The 19052-nt window shown below is 37.5% G+C and overlaps 1 protein-coding gene across 1 annotated transcript; it reads right to left on the bottom strand.

The window, feature by feature from the left end:
* Positions 1–1480: 1480 nt before the first annotated feature.
* LOC149235791 (cysteine protease XCP1-like) lies at positions 1481–18765 on the bottom strand. Its single transcript, XM_089368666.1, has 5 exons — positions 18336–18765; positions 17855–18090; positions 17480–17614; positions 17116–17272; positions 1481–1758 (listed from the first exon to the last, which is right to left on the bottom strand). The coding sequence occupies exons 1-5, from the start codon at positions 18763–18765 to the stop codon at positions 1481–1483; spliced, it is 1236 nt and encodes a 411-aa protein (XP_089224792.1).
* Between the last annotated feature and the right edge of the window lie 287 nt (positions 18766–19052).

The raw sequence follows: 19052 nt of genomic DNA, 5'->3' as shown, positions 1-19052 counted from the left end.
AAGGAAACACTATTCTTTCTTATTTTTCTCTTTTTCTTCTGCCTCAATGCTTGATTTACCCTGTCACTCTATGGAAACACGATTGTCTTGGAAAATTTTCAATTTCTCTATGTATAGTCTTAGTTGTTTGTTTCACTTAACTGGAGTGATTGTTCCTTCTCTCGGTTTCTTTAGTTCAATCGCTCTAGAATTTCACTGGTCATACTACTTTGTTGCATTGGTAGGTTGTGGTCTTGGGGGTCTATAGCTTCGGCTTCTTCCATAGTGATAAAGGTAAGCTACTGTTCTATGCCATCATTGTTCTCCACTCATTACACTATTGTCTGACTCATTTGCTCCTTTGTGAGCAGAGGGACCCTTGGGTGACCGCAACCTCGGTGCTCTATCTCTTCACTGGTAAGTCTCGAACACTACGCTTCCGGTATTTTGTTTCCTCGGCTCTTATTTTCCTTCTACATAACACTTACACTCTGTTTCGGTGGTGTTGTTGCAGATGGGTTAGTTCGAGAGGACCTGGCTTCTTCTATGTCGTGTGCTGGCAAGACTCAGGTAGGGTCGTTCCTTATTGACTTCTTTCATTTGCTTGCCTCTATCATTGCTGGCTTAAACATGACTTGGGTAGTTATTAGGCACAGTATCTTCTCTTTGTCCGGCGTAATGTAACTAATGTCCTTAGGCATGCATTATTACATTTTTTGGGTTGTGGCTATAGGGTTTATAAGCTAGGGTATTTCAAACCATTTTCTATTACACACTTATAGGACTTGAACAGTGTTATTTTCAGTATGGAATGTAATGTATTTTTAGCAGAGATTATATGATTACTCTTGTGAATATAAGTAAGGATTCCATTCCCAGGAAATACCTATGTTTTTGGTTTTCTTTTTTTGTCCTTACTATATAGAACTAGTGTGTTGTCCAAAGTCTTCCTTCCTTCACTTTGTTATGTGTTTGCTTTAAAGAAACAAATATGCTCTGTAGAACAGAAATTAAAGAACTTGCTTCTACTGCATTAACCAACCCAAGATGAAAAACTATAGTTGGACAACTGTGGGATGTTAAATTTAACTTCTGTGTGCTCAAAGATTTCTATTATTTTTCTCCTTTCCAAAAAGTCGAACCTGTTACAATGCATTCTGTCTGCTTTTGAATGATTTTGGAAAATAGTTTCACTTAACTGCTGTTAGTTACATTTGATGGTTTGTTTTCAGTTCTAAAGCTGTTTATTTTTCCTACTCTATTATCTATAAAGGACAACATGATAAATGAAAACAATTAATTACAACAGTTTATTTAATTCAACTTTTATCTTCCTAAATACTACTTCCCTAAGAAATTAAAATAATAAAAGAAATGAATTAAAGTATTCACTTGAAATTTCCTCCTCAATCCTCTCAGACTAGATGACCTCCTGTCATGATGATCCCCTTCAACTAGATGCTCCTGCATTAGGCTCTCGGGGTAATAAAAAGTCATGGCTCTATTCCATGAGCTCCTCCATAGAATAACCTGCCTTCTGTATCTGTGCTGTGTCGAGCCACGAACTTTCCTCAATAGGAAAGTTTGTCCACTTGACAAGGTACTGCAGATACTCCTTCCTGCAAGTTCGCTTGGCCACCTGTGTGTCGAGAATCTTCTTGATCTCATGGGGTTGAGCCGAAGGCATTTGCCTCATCCAAGAAATTCCTTCAACTTGGGTGTCCCAATCTGGCCGTACCACATTGTCATCTTCATGGTTGGAAGTATATGGGAACAGGTCTGCCACATTGAAAATAGGTGATATGCCTATATCTAGTGGCAACTGTATTTCATAAGCATTCGCTGAGAATTTACGCAGAATTTTACAGGGACCAATCTTCTTAAATTTCAGCTTATTATATGTGCCCTTAGGAAACCGTTCTTTGCGTAAGTGTGTAAAGACTTCATCCCCTAAATTAAACTGCACTTCTCATCACTTTTAATTTGCCTACTGTTTGTATTTCTGACTGTTGTCCTACAACTTTGATTTCACCTGCTCGTGTAGATCATTCATTGCTTAGGCGAAATATTCCCCATCAGCACTTCTCTTTTCCAATTTTCCCAGATCCTGCAACTCATGTACTCTGCAAGGATGCATGCCATATAGGATTTGAAATGGACCGTGCCCAGTGCTACATTTCGGTGAATTTTTATAAGCGAATTCTTCTTGAGAAAGCAGTCGATCCCATAACCATGAGTTTTCTCCATTCAGGCTCCGTAGCAGGTTCCCCAAACTCTTATTCACCAGTTCCTTTTTCCCGTTAGTCTACAGGTGATATGCAAAGATGACATTCAATTGTGTATCCAATTTCCTCCACAGGGTGTGCCAAAAGTGTCTTGTGAATTTCAAGTCGCTGTCGAAAATAATAGATCTAGGTAGGCTGTGCAGTCTAACAATCTCAGTGAAAAACAGGTGAGCTACTTGAGTGGCATCACTGGTTTTATACAAGGGATGAAATGCGCCTTTTTGAGAACCTGTCTACCACCATCATCACCGAGTCGTAGCCTCATTGCGTTCTTGGCAATCCTAAGACAAAGTCAATGCTGACTGAGTCCCATGACCTACTTGGAATAGGCAGTGGTGTGTAAAGTCCTATGTTTTGACTGTGTCCTTTCGCTAATTGGTAGACTTTACACCTACTCACATATCGCTGCACATCCCTTCGCATTCTTGGCTAGTAATAAAACTGTCTGGGCTATTCTAAAGTTCTTTCTATGCCAAAATGTCTGGCTAGACCTCTACTATGCTTCTCTTGAATAATATTTTCTCTCATCAAACAATCAGGAATACATAACTATCCCCCTTTAAACAGTAACTTCTCCTGTAAATTGTAGACCAAACATGGATTATTGTTCCTCAGCAAGGGATTCTGATAGGCTTCATAAGCCTCTTTGAAATCTGCATCGGTCTGATACAAGTCATTCAAATGCTCAATGCCCAACACTTGTATTGTACTTTCTTGTAAGAGCAAGGCTCTTCTAATCAACGCATCTACCACCTTGTTGGCCTGCCCACTGATGTGTTTCAACACAAAGGTGAGACTCTGCAAATATTCGACCCTCTTGGCATGCTTGTGGTTCATGTAGGTTTTAACCCTGTACAGAAATTACCTGCATACGAATTCTAAAACACAGAAAATAAACAATGCGAGAGCATAACACATAAAACACATATACACAGAGATTTTCCCCTAGATCCCAAAACCGGGACTACCACCTTGATTTTTCATTATATTCCTTTCAATGTTACAATACATATTTATACATGCTGAAGCATCCAATACCATGGACCGAAAACCATAGGTAGGTTCGCCCAACCTAATATAGGGTTAAAAAAAAAAACTTTCCCGGGGCGCTGCCCCAAACCCCGTAGAGGGGGGCTACCCTCCCCCCTCAAACCCCCCCCCGCTGCGCAATCCGCGCAACAAATGGGGGACTCCGCCCCCGCTCTAACCCCCCGGTTCACTACGTGGGTTATTCGTGGAAATAATATAACACAACCCAACAATCTCCCACTTGTTGTTTTCTTTCCACACGGGGCCACAGGAGAGCTTAGTCATTTTTCCAACCCTGAAATGCCCATTGTTTCTCTACACCAAGAGAACTTCTCAGAGCTCACATATTTTGTCAATGCATCTGTAGTATTCTTCAAAATTTCCACCTTTACCAGCAACACCTTTTTGTCTTCTATCATATCCCTCACAAAGTGATACTGAACATCAATGTGCTTTGTCTTTGAATGATAAGTAGGGTTCTTTGCCAAGAAAATTGCACTTTGGTTGTCACAGTCTATTCTTATAGCTCCCTGTACTAAACCCATACTTGAACACAATCTCTGCAACCAAATTGCTTCCTTGCTTGCATGAGTGGCTGCCATTTATTCTGCCTCTGTAGTTGATAGTGCCACTACAGATTGTTTCTTACTCTTCCAACTGACTCCACCTCCAAATAGGTTAAACACATACCCACTTGTAGATATTCTCTGATCCAGATCTCCAGCCCAGTCTTCATCAATAAAGCCACGAATATCCAAAACTCTGTCCAATCCTGGTCTTCCTTGGTAGCACAAACCATAATCACTAGTGCCATGCAAATACCTGAAAACCCGCTTCACTGCTGTCCAGTGCTCCTTCCCTGGTTTTGACATAAACCTGCTCAGTACTCCCACTGCATGTGCAATGTCTGGTCTAGTACAGACCATTGTATACATCAGGCTACCAACTACATTTGCATATGGAACATGGGACATGTCCTCTTCCTCTTCTTGTGTCTTGGGACACTGTTCAGCAGATAACCTCACACCTATAGGAATAGGAACCTTCACTGGTTTACTATCCTGCATATTAAACCTCTGCAATATTGTCTCGACATACATCCTCTGGTTTAACCAGAGCTTCCTCCTTTCCCGATCTCTTTTAATTTCCATGCCCAAAATATAGTTTGCAGCACCAATATCTTTCATGTCGAATTTGGAGGAAAATTGGGTCTTCAAATCCTAGATAATTTCTTTGTCATTTCCAACCAGCAACATATCATCCACATACAAGACTAGATAAATAACACGGTCACCAATTAATTTAAAATACACATAGTGATCTGCTTTGCTTCTAGTGAAGCCAAGTCCCCGTATAAATGTATCAAATTTTTTATACCACATCCTTGGTGACTGTTTTAACCCATACAAAGACTTATTTAACTTGCATACTAGTTCTTTCTTACCCTTCACCGCAAAGCCTTCGGGTTGCTTCATGTAGATTTCCTCTTCCAAATCCTTGTGAAGAAATTTTGTCTTCACATCCATCTGTTCTACCTCAAAATCAAAAGCAGCAACAGCAGATAAAAGTAATCTAATAGAAGTTACCTTGGCAACAGGAGAAAAAATATCACTAAAATCAATTCCCGACACTTGGGAATATACTTTTGCTACCAATCAAACTTTGTATTTCTCCACCTTCCCTTCTTTATTTGTCTTCTTTTTAAACACCCATTTGCTGTCAATGGGTTTCCTTCCAGCTGGCAACTCCACCATATCCCAAGCCTCATTTTTGTGCAAAGATGCCATTTCATCAACCATGGCCTCTTTCTAGAGCTTTCCATCCTCTGAATCTACTGCTTCCTTCACAGTTCTGGGATCATCATCAGTAACAGAAAAAGAAAAATTTGAACATAAAGTAGAAGGACTATACCTTTCTGGCTGCCTTCTTTCTCGAACTGATCTTCTCATAGCCGTAGTTTGTGGATCTTCATCTTCTGATTCCTCCTCTGCTGCAGAGTCTGATTCTTCCTGCTTTAGTTCAAACTCTATCTTCTCAGGTTCCTTTGGTTGGACTTCATGTTTAATAACATCTTTTACCTCTCTGAACACCACATCTCGGTTGTACACAACCTTCCGTTTGACTGGGTTCCAAAGCTTATAACCTTTTAAACCATCCTTATACCCAATAAAGATGCACTTTTCAGATTTACTATCCAACTTGGTTCGTTTCTCCTTTGGAACATGTACATATGCATCACATCCAAATACCCTTAGATGTGAAAGAGAGGGTTTCTTACCAGTCCATACTTCTTTTGGAGTCTTATCCTCCAACGGTGATGAAGGTGACCTGTTGACCAAGTAACATGTAGTATCCACCGCCTCTACCCAGAATTCTTGTCCTAACCCAGAACCACTAAGCATGCTTCTTGCCCTTCCCATCAACGTCTTGTTCATTCTTTTTGCGACTCCATTTTTCTGAGGTGTATATGGAGTAGTCTTCTGCCGTGCCATACCACACTTCTTACAGAATTCTTCAAATTCCTTGCTGCAAAACTCTCCACCATTATCTGTCCTCAGCACCTTTATCTTCTTCTTTGTCTGATTTTCCACCAGAGCCTTAAATTCTTTAAACCTGTCAAAGACTTCAGATTTCTTCTTAATGAAATATATCCATGTATTCCTTGAGAAGTCATCTATAAATAATACATAGTACACAGACTTACCCAGTGATGGAACTTTCACAGGTCTAAACACATCACTGTGCACAAGCTCTAATATCTGTTTTGCCCTCTTAGCACCAGAGGGGAAACTCACCCGATTCTACTTTCGATATACACAATTTTCACACAAATCAAAATCCAGAGAGCTATTTCTCATACCTTCTACCATACCTTTACCATGAAGTATTCGAAGGTGCTTCTCTCCAATATGTCCAAGCCTTTGATGCCACAGAATGGTCTTCTCTCCAGAGACCACTAGATTTTCAGCTCCACTTTCAGGAACCACAGAACTATTGCACCCATCAACAACAGTGCTACCTTGCAGCTTGTACAAAGTTCCAAACCGAACTCCCCTCATCAATACCAGTGCTCCCCGAACCATCTTGCAGGTATCCTTCTCGAACACTGTTTTTACAGCTACATCATCCAACTTGCTTACAGAAATCAGATTTTTTTTCCAATGCAGGAATATGCAGAACATCTGGAAGTGTTCTAACCCTTCCATCTTGCAACTTCAACTTTACTTTTCCGTGACCAATGATTCTAGCCTTCCTATCATCTCCTAACAAGACATCACCACCATCATATTTCTGATACTCGCAGAACCACTCTCTATGGGGAGTGAAGTGAAAGGATGCACCTGAGTCAATCAACCATTCCTCATGATCTACATGTGTACTTAAAGAAGCCAAGTACACATCCCCACCTTCATCTGAGGTGGTTTTTTCCTCTGCAGAAGGAGCATCATCAGATCCCTTTCCTTTATCAGGAGCTTTAGATTTATAGTCCCTTTTGAAGTGCCCTTCCTTTCCGCATCTCCAGCACACCACCTTTACAGGTTTTCCTGGAGATTTAGATCTCCCTCTAGATTTAGATCTCCCACTTGATGACTTATTTTTGTTTCTATTATGGGACCATCCTCATATAGACAAGGCATCACCATTCTGGCTCTCCATACTTTTCCATCTCATCTCCTCCATCAGCAAGGCTGAGACTATTTCATCAAACTGCAAAGCAGTTGCATTTCTACCTATTGCAATAACCAAACTATCCCACGAATCTGGTAGAGAACACAACAAACTGATGCACTTATCTTCATCTAAAATTTTAATATCAACAGACGCTAACTAACTTACCACAGTATTAAATGCGTTTAGATGCTTTGTCACCGAGTCTCCATCTTTCATCCTTAGGTTATACAGCTTTTTCTGCAGGAACAGTTTATTCACCATAGACTTAGATTGGTACAAAGTCCCTAACTTGTCCCACAAAGCCTTCGTCGTAGCTTCCCCTGATACATTCAGCAATACTGAATCTGAGACACACAATCGTATTGTTCTCTTTTCCTTTTGATCCAACTTATTCCATTCTTCATCGGTCACTCCCGTTGGTTTAGTACCTGGATCTACCGCGATCCACTGATCTTTATCCACCAACAGATCCTCTATCTTGAGTTTCCACAACTCAAAACTCTGACCATTGAACTTCTCGATCTCTATCTTTCCGCTCCTCGCCATCTTCTTTCACCACCAGAATCGATCCCGCAGATCTCCCACTGAACAGGGTCTACAACAGGCCTGAGCGAAACCCCTCAGCAACAAAGGCGTCCCCTTGAAGCCAAAATAGCTCTGATACCAAATATAGGTTTTAACCCTGTACAGAAATTACCTGCATACAAATTCTAAAACATAGAAAATAAACAATGCGAGAGCATAACACATAAAACACATATACACAGAGATTTTCCCCTGGATCCCAAAACCGGGACTACCAGCTTGATTTTTCATTTTATTCCTTTCAATGTTACAATACATATTTATACATGCCGAAGCATCCAATACCATGGATTGAAAACCATCGCATCCAAAACCATGGACCAAAAACCATAGGTAGGTTCGCCCAACCTAATATAGGGTCCAAAAAAAAAACTTTCTTGGGGCGCTGCCACGAAACCCATAGAGGGGGGCTACCTGCCCCCCTCAAACCCCCTTGTGACCCCCCCACTACGTAATCCGCGCAATGAAGGGGGGGTTCCGCCCCCCCTCTAACCCCCCAGTTCACTAAGTGGGTTAGTCGTGGAAAGAATATAACACAACCCAACAGTTCAGTTTATGCTGTTGCATCACATATTGCAGCGCAGAATTATTAGAAAATAAAACAAACTCACTCCCCAGAAGATAGTGTCTCTAATGCTTCAGTTCTTGGATAATAGCATAGAATTCCTTGTCATATGATGAATACCTCTACCTGCTCTTCTTCAACTTCTCGCTGAAAAATGCAATAGTTTTGTTTTCTTGGCAGAGTATAGCTCCAATGGTTGTACTGCTTGCATCACAACGAACCTGGAAAAGCTTATTAAAATGTGGAAATCTTAAAATTGGTATTTCTGTAATTTTCTTCTTCAGGAGCTAAAATCTTTTCTCTGCTGCCTCGGTCCAACGAAAAGGCTGACTTGCCTTTTTTATAGTGTCCAACATAGGTGTGTAAATTTCACTGAATTTTTTTATAAATTTGAAATAAAAACTTGTCAGCTCATGAAAACTACATACCTCAAACAGGATTTTCGGGGATGGCCAGTTAATGATTGCTACAATCTTTTCCGGGTCCATCTTCAACTCATTTTTTTCAATTACAAAGCCCAAATAAACCAGTTCTCTTTGTAGGAAAGTACATTTTTTTTCAGATTTATCAACAGCTTATTCTGCTGCAATTTCTCCAACACACTCTGAACATGTCGAAAGTGTTCCTCCTTAGTCTTGCTGAAAATTAATATGTCATCAAGATACACTATTAGAAACTTGCCGATGAACTCTTTCAGCATTTCGTTCATCAGTCACATAAAATTCTAGGGGCGTTACTCAAACCGAATCGCACAACTAGCCACTCATACAACCCTTCATTAGTCTTGAAGGTTGTCTTCCTATCATCTCCTTCCTTAATCTAGGTCTGATGATAGCCACTCTTTAAATCAATCTTCGAGAAGTATGCTGCCCCACTCAGGTAGTCCACCATATCGTCCATATGTGGCAGTGGAAATCTATACCTTATGGTGATTTTATTGATGGCCCTCGAATCTGTGCACATTCGCCATTCTCCTCCTTTATTGGGAGCGAGAACTGTTGGTACTGCACAAGGGCTCAAACTCTCCCTTATCAACCCTTTATCTACCAATTCCTGCACCTATTTTCTAATCTCCTCATTATCTTTGGGGCTCATCCAATATGCTTCCTTATTTGGTAGACTTGCTCCAGGTATAAAATCAATATGATGACTAATACTTCTTTTGGGAGGCAACTTGTCTGGCAAATCGTCGACTAAAATATCACTAAACTCCTGTAGCATTTTCTGAATTTCTGCAGGAAAATCATACATTTCTGTGTGCAACAACACTGTCTTTTCTCTCCTCACAACAACATAGCTCATTTCACTTTCCTCAATTTGCTTCAGAAACTATTTTCCACCCATTAGTATTGCTTCATCCCACTTGTTTTTGTTATCTCCTCCTCCTTGATGGGAACAACTGTGTGCTTGATCCCATCTTTGACAAACTTGTAGCAGTTTGTCTTTCCATCATGCACTACTTTCCAGTCATACTGCCATGGCCTTCCTAGTAGTATGTGACACATGTCCATTGGCATAATATCACAAATAACTTTGTCTTTGTACCTGCCAATGTGGAACTCAACTTCACACTGTTTTTCAACCAATAGATGATGGCCTTTCTACAACCACGACACCTTGTAAGGGGTGGGGTGCTTCAGTTGCTTCAAACCCAACTTCTCTACCATTTCGGTGGCAACCAAATTATCTGTACTCCCACTGTCGATGATCAGCTTGCAACATTTTCCATGTGACTTGCAAACTATTGGAACAATGCTTTTCTTTGAGTTTGTTCAGCTGTTTCTTTGGCTGGTTTCAACAACACTTTGTTCAAAACTAAGGCTTACCCTGTTTCTGGCACATTTTCTGCTTCTCGAGGCGGTTCCTCTGCTTCCTCAGGCTATGAAGCAAACGTTCCTCTCTGGCCAGCTTGTTCCTCTACCTCTATTGTGGCCATTACCTCTACCTCGCTGATATGGCTTGCCACCTCTAGTGTTGTCTCTTTTTTCTGTTGTTCCTCAAGACTTGGAGTTGCTGCCCTCTTCACTATTACTGGTAGTCTGTCCTCTACCATAGGACTGTCCTCGTCCTCTTTCGGTTCCCCATCCTCTCCTAGCTTTTTCTTTCCTGGTGATCTTCTCCTCTGCCTTCAAAGCACTCTAGTAGGCTTCCTCTATATTTTTCGAGGAAAGAATGTTGTTTTCGTCCAATATTTCCAATCTCAAACCGTTTACATACCTTGCTATTTTCTTCGAGCTGTCCTTGGTGTAACTAGCTCTTAAATTTACCCAGTAGAATTATTTCGTATACTCTCTCACTGTCATCCCTTTTTGTCTCAAATTTTGCACTTGCCGATGCAGTGCAATTTGGTAATCCTTTGGTAGAAATATACCTTTCAACTTGGCCACCATCCTACACCATTTCTTTATTGGAATCTTGTTCATCCTTCTTCTTTCCACTTGGACAATGTCCCACAATAGGGTTGCATCCCCTTTCAACTTCATTGTAGCTAACTTAACTCTCTAATCGTCACTGACCTCTTCACATTCAAAATACTTTTCCAATTCGCTGATCCAGTCCAACAGAACTTCTATGGACAAGCTGCCATCGTAATTTAGGATCTCTGGTTTAGGCTTGCTACTAGCCAATAAGACCAACCTCAACAACCTCATCTCTGGTCCTTCTTCATCCGATCCATCTGTTGTAACTATGGCTTCTTTTTCGTTGTCATCTCCCACCACTGGATCCCTTCTCCTTCCTACTTCAACTGCCTCCAAACGAGCAGTAAGGATCCTTATTTCTTCTCTCACTCCTTCAACTACTGCTCTGCGCACACCTCTCCCACATCCTCATCTTCCCACTTCCATGTCTATCCTGGCACTTTCAATTTCCTACTCTGATACCACATTATGGGTCCAACCCCCTCGATGCACTCAACAAACTTTAATAAATGAATATAAGTTAATATGAATGATTTGGTGGTGATTAACTATGTGATTAGATTAATCAAAGGTTGATTACAATGATTAGCACAGATATTTTCACTCCCAGTCTTTATTACTCATACCAGCACCATTGGATGTTGGACATGTGTCCATTTCTTGGAAATCACACTCTCGCCTTGGTTAACGACCCACAAACCCTATTCTCCCAGTCAGTTGTGCATTGTTCTGTTGGAGCTCGAGGGTTTCACTGTTCGGTTCTTCTGGTGCGATTTCACTGTGTGATTATGCTGTTACTATTGTTTTTTCTTGACCTTGACCTGGATATCTGCTCGACTTCACTGGTTGGTAAGGAAACACTATTTTGTGCTATTTTTCTCTTGTTCTTCTGCCTCAATGCTTGATTTACCCTGTCACTCTATGGAAACACAATTGTCTTGAAAAATTTTCAATTTCTCTGTGTATAGTCTTAGTTTCTTGTTTCAATTAACCAGAGTGACTGTTCCTTGTCTCAGTTTCTTTAGTTCAATCACTCTCAAATTTCACTGATCATACTAGGGGTCTACAGCTTCGGCTTCTTCCACAATGATAAAGGTAAGCTATTGTTCTATGCCATCATCGTTCTCCACTTGTTACGTTGTTGTCTAACTCATTTTCTCCTTTGTGAGTAGAGGGACCCTTGGGTGACTGCAACCTCGATGCTCTGTCTCTTCACTAGTAAGTCTCGAACCCTATGCTTTCGGTATTTTTTTTCCTCGGCTCTTCTTTTCCTTCTACGTAACACTTACACTCTGTTTCGGTGGTTTTGTTGTAGATGGGTTCGTTCGGAAGGACCTGGCTTCTGCTATGTCACGTGCTGGCAAGACCCGGGTAGGGTCGTTCCTTATTGACTTGTTTTATTTGCTTGCCTATGTCGTCACTAGCTTAAACATGGCTTCGCTAGTTATTAGGCATGGAATCTTCTGTCTGTCCAGCGTAATGTAACTAATGTCCTTAGGCTTGCATTATTACAGTTTTTTGGTTGTGGCTATAGGGTTTATAAGCTAGGGTTTTTCAACCCATTCTTTATTACGCACTTGTAGGACTTAAACAATGTTATTTTAAGTATGGACTGTAATGTATTTTAAACAGTGATTATATGATTACTCTTGTGAATAAAAGTAAGGATTCCATTCTTAGGAAATACCTTTGTTGTTGGTTTTTTTTTTTGGGTCCTTAATGTCTGGAATTGGTGCATTGTCGAATGTCTTCCTTCGCTCATTTTCTTTAATTGTTCTGGGAATAACCATCCACGCTTATATGGTTTCTCCAGTTCTTACTTTTACAAATTATTACTGTCTGTGGGCCTGTTAAGTTAATGCAAGTAGAAAAAGAAACACATATGCTTTGTAGAATAGAAATAAAAGAACTCGCTTCTACTACGTTAAGCAACCCAGCATGAAAAACTATAGTTGGATATCTATGGGATGTTAAATGTAACTTATGTGTGCTCAGAGATTTCTATTATTTTTCTCCTTTTCAAAAAGTCGAACCTGCTACAATGCATTATACCTCCTTTTGAATGATTTTGGTAAACAGTTTCACTTAATTGATGTTAGTTACATTTGATGGTTTGTTTTCAGTTCTAAAACTATTTATTTTTCCTACGCTATGATTTGTAAAGGGTAACATGATAAATGAAAAAAATTAACTACAACGGTTCGTTTAATTCAACTTTTATCTTCCTAAATACTACATCCCTAAGAAATTAAAATAATGAAAGAAATGAAATTAAAGTGCTCACTTGAAATTTCCTCCTCGGTCCTCTCAGAGACTAGATGACCTCCTGTCATGATGATCCCCTTCAGCTAGATGCTCCTGCATCATTATTATTTTATAGACTTTTTTAATGAAATAATTCAAAATATATTGCAAAATCTTAAAAACAAATAAATAATAGACAATGAATTTTTCAAAAATAAGTTCATACAAAATAAAATGAAATGAAATAAGCGTTTGTAAATTCATAAATTCATTTACCATAATATCATTTGAATATATTAAAATTTTAAAAAATATATCACACAAACAATGTACTTCATAAGTAAAATATTTCAATGTCAACTAATATGTACAATGAAAAGAAATAAATTTTCATGGTTAAAACATTTTTAAGCATTTCAAGTAATGTTATTATTTTATATTTGGGCTATATTTTTTTGTCAATTTTATCTTTGAGATGCAAACATTTTTTTTCAAATTTTGCATTTAAAAAAAATTACACAAGAAGAAATTATATCACTCTAAACACTTCTTAGATTTGTGATTAAAATAGATCAATACTAATCTTTAAATGAAAAAACTAATAAGATCAGCTTGCAATTTGAAAATTTGTTATTGAATGATTGCTAATAATTCATTCATGCTACTTTACCTAATTCTACACTAATCCTACACTAAAAACCTAGGACAAACCAAATTCATAGTTGAGCTACTTTTATACATTTGTATTTGAAAAGTAAAGAAATATTCCATAGAACACTCCTTCAAATCATTAACATCTAAACCACACCCAGTTACTAAAATTATAGTGGACATAATCAATCTCGTGGAGATTCGTGGCATTATTAAGCTTGTCAAACCTTTTACTACTCATTTGTGTAGGGACACATATTCGTCTCGAGAGTTGAGGTCTCTTAAGTTAGCATCGTGATCTAATATTAAATGCCCAAACTTTTCATAGAGATTGTCCACGTTAAATTTGGAACTATCAGATACCTGTGGCATCGTACAAATATATGTATGTTCAGATATTGGTAAAGCAAATAGTGAAGTAAGTTGTTGCCATGATTATAGAAAAATACCTTGTTATATATGGTATGGAAAACTTTGTTATTAATCAAAGAAGACATAGTACTCACAACTTGTACCCCACATTCTTCCAGCTTGAGAAGAAGATTGGAGTAGACAATATAATCTTCAAACACATTGAGGGACAACTTAACGCCATAATGGATAGAATTTATTTGCACCATAGTGAAGACATAGGAAAATACCTTTTTATATACTTCCTTATATAGAAATGAATGTTATAAATAATAATGAGAAACTTATCATGGAGGAACTTATTATAATTGGAGTAGTCTCAAATTCCTAGGAAATGGAATGAATCTAATTTTTTAAATTTATTAAAAGTAATATACCATTTTACTAAATAAGATTTTCCGATATATTAATGAATGTTATAAATAATACCGAGGAGCTCATTAGAATTGGAATAATCTCAACATGGAGGAACTTATTATAATTGCAATCATCTCAAATCCCTAGGAAATTAGTGGGTAAGGAGCCTTTTAGATTTATTAAAACTAATGGACCATTTTTCTAAATAAATTTTTCTTATATATAAATGAATGTTATAAATAATAATGATGAACTTATTGGAATTGGAATAATCACAACATGGAGGAACTTATTAGAATTGGAATAATCTCAAATCCCTAGGAAATTGGTGGGTGGGGAGCCACGTGACACGAATATAATTTTTATTAATGAACCATTCTGCTAAATAAAATGTGTTTATATATAAACTAATGTTATAAATAATAATGAGGAACTCATTAGAATTATAATAACATCAACATGGAGGAACTTATTAGAATTGGAATAATTTCAAATCACTCAAAAATTGGTGGGTGGGCTAATTTTTTAAATTTATTAAAATTCAGTGAAACCTAGCAAACTCTGTAATACACTAAGCCATACATAAACATGATGAAGAAGCATATGTTGAGCATATTCCCTTGAGAATCAATCTAGGACCTCAATTAAAAAGAAATCAACAAACCTCCTTCCATCTAAAGTTCATATATATATTCCTATCCACGAAATATTTCAATGTCAACTAATATGTACAATGAAAAGAGATACACATTTATAGTTAAAACAATTTTAAGCATTTCAAGTAATGTTATTATTTTATATTTGGGCTATATTTCTTTTCTCAATTTTATCTTTGAGATGCAAACATCTTTTTTCGAATTTTGTATTTTAAAAAAATTACACAAGAAGAAATTATATCACTCTAAACACTTCTTAGATTTGTGATTAAAATAGATCAATACTGATCTTCAAAGAAAAAGACTACTAATATCAACTTGCAATTTGAAAATTTGTTATTGAATGATTGCTAATAATTCATTCATTCTACTTTACATAATTCTATACTAATCCTACACTCAAAACCTAAGACAAACCAAATTCATAGCTTAGCTACTTTTATACATTTGTATTTGAAAAGTAAAACAATCTTCCACAGAAAACACCTTCAAATCATTAACATATAATCCATACTCAATTACTCAATTTATAGCGGACACATAAATGATCTCGTGGAGGTTCACAGCATAAGTTGGTCAAACCTTGTACTCCTCATTTGTGCGCCAACACATATTCTTCTCAAGAGTTAAGGTCCCATAAGTCGGCCTCATGATCCAATATCAAATGTCAAAACTTCTCATATAGGTTGTCCACGTTAAATTTTCCACTTTTAGGCTCATGTGGCATCATACAAATATATGTATGTTTAGATACTGGTAAAACAGACAAAGAAGTTGGTTGCTACCATGATTATAAGAAAGTGCCTTGTTATATATGGTATAGAAAACTTTGTTATTAACTGAGGAAGACTTATCACTCACATTCTTCTACCATGAGTAGAAGATTGGAGTAGACAATATGATCTTCAAACACGTTGAGGGACAAGGACATCTTAACGCCAAAATGGAAGGAATTTATTTGCACCATAGTGAAGGCTTAGGAAAATGCCTTGTTATATATTTTCTTATATATAAATGAATGTTATAAATAATAATGAAGACTCTATTATGGAGGAACTTATTAAAATTGGAATACTCTTGAATCCCTAGGAAGTTGGTGGGTGGGGAGCCACCTTACATGAATCTATTTTTTAAAATTTATTAATGGACCATTTTGCTAAATAAAATTTGCTTATATATAAATGAATGTTATAAATAATAATGATCAACTCATTAGAATTGGAATAATCATAAGATGGAAGAATTTATTAGAATTGGAATAATCTCAAATCCCTAGGAAATTGCATGCCATGAATCTAATTTTTTAAAATTATAAAAAGTAATAGACCATTTTCCTAAATAAAATTTGCTTATATATAAATGAATGTTATAAATAATAATGAGGAACTTGAGGAACTTATCACAATTGGAATAATCTCAACATGGAGGAACTTATTAGAATTTGAATAATCTCAAATCCCTAGGAAATTGGTGGGTGGGGAGGCACGTGGCATGAATCTAATTTTTTTAATTTATTAAAGTAATACACCATTTCGCTAAATAAAATTTCTTTAGATATAAATGAATAATATAAATAAGAATGAAAAACTTATTAGAATTGGAATAATTTCAAATCCCTAAGAAATGGGTGAGTGGGGAGTCCATAACAATGACGAAGTTACAAAAATTGGAATAATATCAATATAGAAAAACTTATTAGAATTGGAATAATCTCAAATCCCTAAAAAATTGGTGGTAGGAGAGCCATGTAACACAAATATAGTTTATTAAATTTATTAAAAATCAAATCACCCTGACAAACTCTGTAATATGATAAACATTATGAAAGGACAAATAATTAACATATTCAATTAGAAAAACTTAAGCTCTCACATGGAAAAAAAAAAAAAAAAAAAAGTTAACGAACCTCATTCCATATAAAAATTTATACATATACGCCTGTCAACCAACTATATTTTAGGACATAAAACATTTAATGACAAAACTAACGTTAATTAAATTATGGGTGCACATACTTTTAAACTCTACGTAAAACAGACTCCTTTCTGCACAGTACACTCAAACATTTTACTCCACGTCGATAGTTACATAGATTTGATTGGCTGAATTATTTTAGGGATGAGAGAACCTGTACGCCCGATCAGAATTTCATTTTGATTTGTTGGTATTTCCAACTATGGCCCACTACCAGTTCATTAATATCAATGATTGGCATTAATTTAAATATGTGGTAGGTACAGCAATATGCTGATAGATCCCACACTGTCCTTCGGCGCTAGTGCTCCTGTGAAGTCTGATGTATCCCTCTTCTCCCCACTGTGTTCCCCATGAATTCTTTCCGATAATGTAGTCACTCCCATAACCAACTGCTACAAGAAAATGATTTGTCTTGTTTCCACACTGCCCAGACAGCACGCCCTGCAATAAAACACAAACCCTCGTGGAATTGGAATGGAAAGTTTATTTACATTAAACATCGGAAACTTTTGTTGGGATTTCAAAGTTTACCAGGGATAAAGATCTTTTTGTACCCGAAGAAATTATACAAATTATATGAATGGTTGAATATTTAACCAAATTATACAAATTTTATTTTAACTGTGTAAATCTACGTGTTATTCTTACGCCTTTGTAATGCTGGAAATTTGTGCCAGAGGCATCGATTCCCACACTCACGGGCTGACCAGCCAGCTCTTGTAAAAAGTTGTCAGGGCCATCCCAAAGCTCGTACCCAGTGATCGATGCAACTTTGTGACTCAACTGAACATGAACATGCAGCAGCAGAAAATCAGGAAATACAACTTTTTGATTCAACTGAATGTGAACATGCAGTACAGAAAATCAGGAAACAGGGAAAACATATCTACTAGATTGGAGATTTCGGAGATATTTCAAAATAGAATCACAAGAATGAAGTTAAATAATTGAGTTAACCCTTCTGAAATATTCCTAAAATTTATTGTCAATTAAATTAAATTAAGTTAAAGTAATACAAAATACTTTTTCCTTAACACATTGTCCGTCTTTCCCCTGGTAAGGGTAATCTGATTCTGAATCAAGTCCCCCATTAGAAACAATGAATTGGAATCCGGCACCCACATCTCCCCCCTGGGAACCGTTGTTTTGAGGTTTGTTACAATCGATAAGCTGCTGCTCGGAAAGGGAAACAAGATTACCAATCTGAATTAGGTGGATGCCTTCTACTGCTCCAGTTACGCTGAAAGCCCAAGAAGTGCCTGGATAATATATAACACACCCACAAATCTGAAACGTTAATGAGATTTTACTCAATCAATAGCGTTCGTTACATTTTATGGAAATTAGCGTTCCTTACATTTTATGGAGATTAGGCTAAGGATTCACCATGGAAGCGAGTGCTCTTTCCCTTTTTTTATATATAAAACCTAACTGAAATTGAGCTACTCTATCAGCTTTGACGGTTCTTGAAATTAATTTAGATCTCACATATAAAGAAACTCACCGTATTTGCCTTGATCTTTGACAGCGGTCACTGCACCTTTCTTCCTCCAATCTATAGACGCGGGCAAGTCACTAGCGTTTTCGTATCTGAATTTCTTGTCATGACCTCTGGGTATATTTCTTAGGTATTTTGATTTGAACTCATCATGACTCATGTCTGCAAATTTGGTAAGGCCAAGCCAGTAGCTCAGATTCTGCTGGTTCACTTCATCTATATATCTCAGATTGTCTCTGAAAATCTCGTACCTCTGTTGCTTCTCCTCTGCTAATGTATAGACCTTGTTGTGCTTGGCGAGCCATGATTCATAGAGACTCACGGTTTTGTCCTCACTGAGAAGATCCTCAGGGGAGTATCCGAAATCCCTTGCAGATGTCAAGGCGATCAGTATCAGGCAGGCGAGGGAGAATGCGGGGACAGATGTGCAACCCATCTGACACAAACTCAGAAACAGATTGCTGAGTCAGTATCAAGTCCAAGCCAAAGCTGAATTGAAACTAAAATCAATTCTCTGATTAGAAACCAATGTGGGTCGACAGAATTGACCTGCCTGATAACTCACAAACTGACGATGCAAGGATGAGTGGTGGGTGGATATAAATAGAGAGCCTCTTATACGGTAAAAGCATAATTACGATCAATGAAATCAAGATAATAAAAAAAACCGCATCACAAAACACCTGTATAAGACAAACGTGTACGATAGAAAGCTGCATAAAA

This window comes from Pinus tabuliformis, chromosome 8 (genome assembly GCF_031772625.1).
Source record: "Pinus tabuliformis cultivar Carrire ecotype Pingquan chromosome 8, CPIR1, whole genome shotgun sequence".
In the NCBI taxonomy this organism is placed as follows: domain Eukaryota; kingdom Viridiplantae; phylum Streptophyta; class Pinopsida; order Pinales; family Pinaceae; genus Pinus; species Pinus tabuliformis.
Note: the sequence above shows the minus strand (reverse complement) of the source record. Positions and strands in the feature narration are given on the sequence as shown.